Source organism: Ammodytes marinus (genome assembly GCF_949987685.1).
Source record: "Ammodytes marinus genome assembly, chromosome: 2".
NCBI lineage: Eukaryota > Metazoa > Chordata > Actinopteri > Uranoscopiformes > Ammodytidae > Ammodytes > Ammodytes marinus.
In genome coordinates, this window is record NC_137231.1 from 31,582,152 (window position 1) to 31,589,651 (window position 7,500).

The following is a 7,500-nucleotide window of genomic DNA, read 5'->3' on the forward strand; positions in this document are numbered from 1 at the left end:
CTAAATGACAAAAAAATGTATTGTGAATTTGGTAGAAATGTTGTCAGTAGTTTATAGAATAAAACCAAAATGTTCATTCTACTCAAACATAGGCCTATAAATAGTAAAACGAGAGACACTGAACATTTGGGGTGGTCTCTTAAATTTTTTCCAGAGCTGTATATACTGTTGATAGATATATGTAACTCTGTATTGGTAGGTAACACTGCTGACGTTGGTATGGGGAAACCAGGGTTAGAGTCAGGTTGGAAAAACGTCATTCATAATATTATAATAGTGATTTTATAATGATAGAACTAGAGCTGCAACGATTAATCGAATAATCAATTATTAATCGATTACTAAAATAATCGCCAACTATTTTGATAATCGATTAATCGTTTAGAGTAAGTTTGTAATAAGAATTGTCCAAATTCTCCGATTTCAGCTTCTCAAATGTGAATATTTTCTGGTTTCTTTAATCCTATTATGACAGTAAACTGAAATATCTGTGTGTTTTGGACATAACAATACATTTGAGGACGTCAACATGGGCTTTGGAAAATGTATCAAAATTTTTCACCATTTTCTGACATTTTACGGACCAAAACACATTGGGTGAAGTATTCCTTTATTTTTTTATGATAAAGAACATTTGTGATTTCTTGTGATTTTGACTTCTCATGACTTTTATGTAGAGTTACGTTTTAGAGCATAAGGTCTCATATTCACACACACACACACACACACACACACACACACACACACACACACACACACACACACACACCTACACACACACAGTCATATTACGTTAAGACACCACCCACGATTCGTCATCTGTGACTGTAGCGCGGTTAGTTTTTTAGTCCACAAATTGATTGAAACTTGCAGACAGGAAGTGGATGTATATAACTGCTGCTAGCGTGTGTGTGTGTGTGTGTGTGTGTGTGTGTGTGTGTGTGTGTGTGTGTGTGTGTGTGTGTGTGTGTGTGTGTGTGTGTGTGTGTGTGTGTGTGTGTGTGTGTGTGTGTGTGTGTGTGTGTGTGTGTGTGTGTGTGTGTGTGTGTGTGTGTGTGTGTGTGTGTGTGTGTGTGTGTGTGTGTGTGTGTGTGTGTGGGCGGATGGCGACTGCGGGCCGTGTGTCATGTGGGTGAGAAAAATCAACACGTTTCCTTATGCTCCTGAAGACTTTGAATAACTGAAGGAAACTGTCTTGCGCTTTAGTTATACAAAAGTTTAAACTTGTTTTATGGCATCCGTGTGTGTGTTGTGTGCTTTTAATAAGAGTTTTTGCTGTTTTTAAATTAAAAAATACCATGTACAGGTCTTAAAAATGCATTTTCGGCATGTTTTTAAGAAGAAAATGTCTCTTAAATCAGACAATGAACAACATATGAACAAATCCTTCTGTGATAACCTTCAGAATAGTGCTGAGAATGATTATGGAAAGTTTAGTTGATGTAAGTGCTTTAGAAGTTGAGATTTTTGGTTCAGAGTATTGACAAAAAAAAACTAATGTTGAGATAATGTCCGTTAAAGATGGTTGTATAGGAGAAATATACAGACGCAAACAGACAAGGTTTAGTCAAATGAACACCTGAAATGTTGGACCTAATTTTCGAACGTATTGACTTAGTATTTCACAAATTTAAAATACATGTTTACTTAGAAAACAGCTGTCTGTGCAAGAAAAAATGTTGTGTATGTTTGGGAGACAGTAGTCGGTGAGTCCACACCCTTTAGAATAAGTCATAAGGTACAAAGTATTTATTTATGTAACAGGATGTGTGTGTGTGTGTGTGTGTGTGTGTGTGTGTGTGTGTGTGTGTGTGTGTGTGTCCACTGGTGTGTGTGTGTGTGTGTGTTTGTGTGTGTGTATGTCCACTACTAGTGTGTGTGTTGTTGTGTGTGTTTGTGTGTGTGTGTTTGCGTATGTCCACTAGTTTGTGTGTGTCTGTGTGTATGTCCACTGGTGTGAATGTGTGTGTGCGCTGAACAGTGTGTGTGTGTGTGTGTGTGTGTGTGTGTGTGTGACTCATCAAAAACACAACACATTTCCTGTGTGTGTGTCTGTGTTTGTGTGTGTGTTTGCGCTGACCCGTGTCCCTGTGTCCGTGTGTGTGTGTGTGTGTGTGTATGTGTGTGCGTATGTCCACTAGTTTGTGTGTGTCTATGTGTGTATGTCCACTGGTGTGAATGTGTTTGTGCGCTGAACAGTGTCTGTGTGTGTGTGTGTGTGTGTGTGTGTGTGTGTGTGTGTGTGTGTGTGTGTGTGTGTGTGACTCATCAACACAACACATTTCCTGTGTGTGTGTGTGTGAATTGATTAATCACTTCCCTCGGTCCGACAGAAGTCACACACTAATATTAGTTTGACATTAAGTAACTGAACGACCCCTTCTGTTAAACTCAGCTATTTTGGCCACTTTTCGTTCCCCTTAACTGAACCACCGTGTTAAAAGCCTTATATAAAACTGCCCGTCACCCTGACTCTGTTGATAGCTGTGTGTGTGTGTGTGTGTGTGTGTGTGTGTGTGTGTGTGTGTGTGTGTGTGTGTGTGTGTGTTTTATGTGTGTGTGTGTGTGTGTGTGTGTGTGTGTGTATTTTATGTGTGTGTGTGTGTGTGTGTGGCCGATTGGGTTGTTGGTAAAATCCAGAATAGATGTCACAATATTTAAGGTGCTCCGAAGAACTTTCAGTTTGTGTTCATTCTAGCGCCCCCTTTGGACTAAAAGCGGTAGTGTTTTTACTACGCCAGCTGTTGTTCCTGGGTGAGCGTATACCCATGACAAAGGCATTAAGAAAAACTATATACAAATAGCATTCTTTTGCACTGATGGTCTTGTTTGCTGTTACATGTAATTTGTGATCATCAGAGGAAAAATGAGACTGTTATACCATTTTAAAGGTGGAGTCAGTGATTCTGGAGAACACTTGTTGTCAAAATCAGTGAATAGCTCCTCATGACAAAAAGCATTCAATATTTTTATTTTTTTTTTTTTTTCACTATGGAAAAGGGGTAGGATTAAATAAGTGTATACTTCTTCCTGCTCCTTTTCAGGCATATCTCAGCAATACAGATAATTAGTTTTCTTTTATTTTTAATTTTTAATTTTTTTTTTGTGAAAACATAATTTTTGTTTATTGTATTTCCATGCTTTTCATTTTGTTTTGTATAGTAAGTAAGTACAATTTATTTATAAAAGCACATTTATAACAGTTTTCACCGACCAAAGTGCTGTACATAGTGCATTCAGTAGGCCAACATGAAGGTAAAATAACAACAACAACAATAGAAAAAATAAAGATAAAAGTACAAAATACATATAACCCGGACTTCCACACACAAACATAAACAGTAGTGTAGAAGTCAGATAGCTAATGGGGAGGGAAAGCCAGGGTGTACAGATGATTTTCACTGATATGTCTGAAATACATTTAATCAAATCAATTCTCCAGAATCACTGACTGCACCTTTAAAAGTGAGATCTTGTATAATTTGAAAAAATATAATTTCTGATTCCTAATCTTTTTTCTTTTTCTTTTCCTCTCCAGCCCCAGAATGAGAGTCTCCTTCATTGTGTTTTCGTCCCAAGCTAAAGTCCTGCTGCCGCTCACCGGAGACAGGTAAACAGACACTACACACACACACACACGCACTCACACACACACACACACACACACTCACTCACATTCACACTCACACACTCTCACACGCACACTCACTCACTCACACACACACACACACACACACACACACACACACACACACACACACACACACACACACACACACACACACACACACACACACACACACACACACACACACACACACACACACACACACACACACACACTCTTTCTGCTTTAAACAGGACACTTAAACTTAAACACAATCTTGTTGTCCTTTATACAGTTTAAACAGACAATGTGTTAGTAACTTGTATTCTTTGGAGAACTCTTGCTCAAAATATGACAAGTGAGTTGTTATTTATGTTGTATTTTTCTGCTGTGGTACAGACACGGACATCTTGTGATTCTAAAATAGTTTTACTGTTTAATTAATGTGCGTTAGGACTAAATACATTTTTTTATTAATTTCTTTTTAGTTTTTTCCAGAATAATTTTATTTATTTTTTTACATTTATTTTATGGTTAAAAAAAACCTACCCCTTAAAGGTGCAGTGTGTAATATGACATCATCAAGAAAGTTCTAGAATGCAACGCTCCCTGGGTAACCCCACCCCTTTTGAATAATAACAGAAGTTACAGTGGCCTTCGAGGACAAGAACAATTCTAAATCTTAAACAATGCACCTGATGACATTCCAAAAACATGGATGCCTCCATAAGACTTGCCTGCTCAATGTACAAAATGTAATATTAATATTTGTAATTCTCCGCTCAGGAAGATAATTCAGATTATTGGCAGAGGTGATTTTACACCAATGAGGACATATTTATGAATGAGGATATTGATTTTAGCTAATACATTACTTAAAATGTTACACAGTGTCCCTTTAACTCTGAAGAATATTTTAAGTTTAAATTGAAGAAATCTCATGCCTTTTAAAAAAAAATAGATTGTGTTTTGACATTGTAAGACAAGTTTTTCACCTATTAATTTATGGTGAACCCCTGGCATCCTATTAATGTAATTTTTTCCCCCTTCTCATGAGTGTATTATGTTTTTGGTTTATCTCTTCATTTCCCTGTATTTGTACCTCTGTTCCAAGTACATTGTCACTGTTTGCATGAATCTCATTGTATCATCAAAACTTGATCTACGGGTTTTGGTCGGCTATTTGGACAAAATAATATTTTAGGACATCAACATGGATTTTTTGTTAGTTAGTTTGTGTACATTTATTTTATGGTTAAAAAAAAACCTAGCCCTAAAATGTTACACAGTGTCCCTTTAACTCTGAAGAATATTTCTGGTTTCATGTCGAATAAAAGGCGTACTCTATGTCATTTATTATGTGTGTCCTGTTTAAATATTTAAATGTATACATATTTTTGTAAAGAATACTGTCCCCCGCAACAGTGTGTAATGCTACGGCCATGTAGGGAGAACACACACACTCAATATCGGAATCAAACACACACACAGCTTCTTAGCTTTGGCAATTTTGACTTTTGTTTTTCCATGCCTATATAAAGTCCCATTGAACATTGAATTAAGTGTGTTTGTGTGTGTGTGTGTGCGTGTGCGTGTGTGTGTGTGTGTGCGTGTGTGTGTTTTATAAAGATATGAGATAGAAGAAGGGCTGAAGCGTTTACAGGAGGTGAGACCGGCCGGGGAGACCTACATGCACGAAGGCATCAGACAGGTCAGCGTTTACCCTCAAGGCGATTCCACTTCAAACCAATATCAAGATTAATTCACCATTACTTGAACATTTCACTTAAAATACGATTAAAGGTGCTACGAGGAACTTTTATATGATTAAAGGTGCTACGAGGAACTTTTATATATTTCTGAAACAGTCTAATTTTTCCCTCTGATGATCATAAATGACATGTAACAAGCAAACGAGACCATCAGTGCAAAGAATGCTATTTTTATATAGTTTTTCTTAATGCCTTTGTCATGGGTATACTGCTATACGCTCACCCAGGAACAACAGCTGGCGTAGTAAAAACACTACCGCTTTTAGTCCAAAAGGGGGCGCTAGAATGAACACAAACTGAAGTTCCTCGGAGCACCTTTAAAATGATTGTGAAATGAGAAATTTACGAACTTTTTCTTTTTGCGACTGAAGGCCACGGAGCAGATAAAGGCTCAGTCCACAAAATCCTCGAGCATCATCTTGGGTTTGACGGACGGGAAACTGGCCGTTTACGTTCACGAGCTCACCGTGACAGAGGTGAGAATACTACAGTGTGCGTGTGTGTGTGTGTGTGTGTGTGTGTGTGTGTGTGTGTGTGTGTGTGTGTGTGTGTGGTTAAGGGATAAGGTAAAATGTAATGTGTATTTTTAAAGTTAAAGAGGACCTATGATACTTTTCGACTTGTATGACCTATAAACGTTGTTATAATGATTTATAGTCATGTTTAACCATACTAGAGTATCGAGTAATTACGTACATGCATTTAGACGTATTCCCTGCTGACCGTCTGGGGTGGCTATGCAGAGCACTAAACACTATGGCAGCCAGTCGAGCCGAACTTGTTCAAATTTCCGGTATGTGTGTGTCACCAGATCTTTTTGCCATATATGGTCAGGCAAGCTCCCAGGTTGCTATATATAGCAGGGGTGACAACACTAGACCAGTGCTCGCTTAGCTCAGCCGGTAGAGAGATCGTTTACGAAGCAGTAGACCCGTGTTCGTGTCCCGCCCGGGCTGATTCTTTGCAGACATTTAGAATCACGACTTCCCTTCGCAAAGTAACCAATCACAACGGAGTTGGGTTTGCAGGAAGGGGGGGGGAGGGGGCGGAGATGGCAGAAGCAAAGTGTTTACAGGGCCTGCTGGATCGCCAAAATAAGAGAAAGAGCTTCCCGAAAATCTACATAGTTTTTTGTGATGTGATTCGTGTCAGGTTGCTCTATAGCAGTTTTTAACAAGAAATTAAGACCAGAAAAGTAGTATAATAGGAGATCTTTAAAGGTGTAGTCAGTGATTCTGTAAAACGTTGTTGTCAAAATACATTTTGGTCAAAATCATAGCAATTTTTAACAGACCTGTTACACATTGTGACAATTTATCATATAATCAAACTGTACATTAATATATTTTACCTTATATGATATAATTATTATTAGTATTTTTTTTAGATATTTTTTTGTATTTTTTATGCTTTATTGATAGTGTAGAGACAGAGTTGAAATGGGGCAGAGAGGGGAGTGACATGCAGAGAACGACCGCGGGCTGGAATCGAACCCGGGTCCGCTTGCTGGCCGAGGCCCATGGGAATATAATTTTTTGACACAAATTGTCTCCAATGTGTTTGAAATGTTTTCTGTTCTGTGTTTTGTATTTATTTAGGATTGTCTGTGTGTTGTCAGATGCAGTTTTTACTACTGAATTCAGAACAAATTTCCTCACAGGGACAATCAAGAATGATCAAATCAAATCAAAAAATGTGTGTTTTGCTGTTCAGGCCGATGAGGCGAGGAAATATGGCGCCCGAGTTTACTGCGTGGGCATCAAGGACTTTGATGAGCAGCAGGTAAGAAGAAGAAGAGATTATACAATTATTTTTTTATAATGACATTTCTTTTTAAAAATGTATTTAGTATACAGCTCTGGAAAAAAAATTACGAGACCACTCCAAATGTTCAGTGTCTCTCGTTTTACTATTTACAGGCCTATGTTTGAGTAGAATGAACATTTTGGTTTTATACTATAAACTACTGACGACATTTCTACCAAATTCACAGATACATTTGTTGCATTGGAGCTGTACATTCATAGAGGTAGTAACAGACACACACTAGGTTCACTCTCTTCCAACATGGCGGCCTGTCCCTTAATTTTTTATTTATTTTTTATTTTATTTATTTTTATT

General features: G+C 37.8%; 1 protein-coding gene across 1 annotated transcript in view; it reads left to right on the forward strand.

Moving 5' to 3' along the window:
• antxr2a (ANTXR cell adhesion molecule 2a) overlaps positions 1 to 7,500 on the forward strand; it is a gene marked incomplete at its 5' end in the record, with an annotated part of 154,076 nt that overhangs the window by 12,746 nt on the left and 133,830 nt on the right. Inside the window, 4 exons of the mRNA XM_080036062.1 lie at positions 3,539 to 3,610; positions 5,237 to 5,318; positions 5,751 to 5,855; positions 7,093 to 7,161. Coding sequence (XP_079892188.1) covers positions 3,539 to 3,610; positions 5,237 to 5,318; positions 5,751 to 5,855; positions 7,093 to 7,161 — 328 coding nt within the window. The remainder of the gene's footprint in view (positions 1 to 3,538; positions 3,611 to 5,236; positions 5,319 to 5,750; positions 5,856 to 7,092; positions 7,162 to 7,500) is intronic.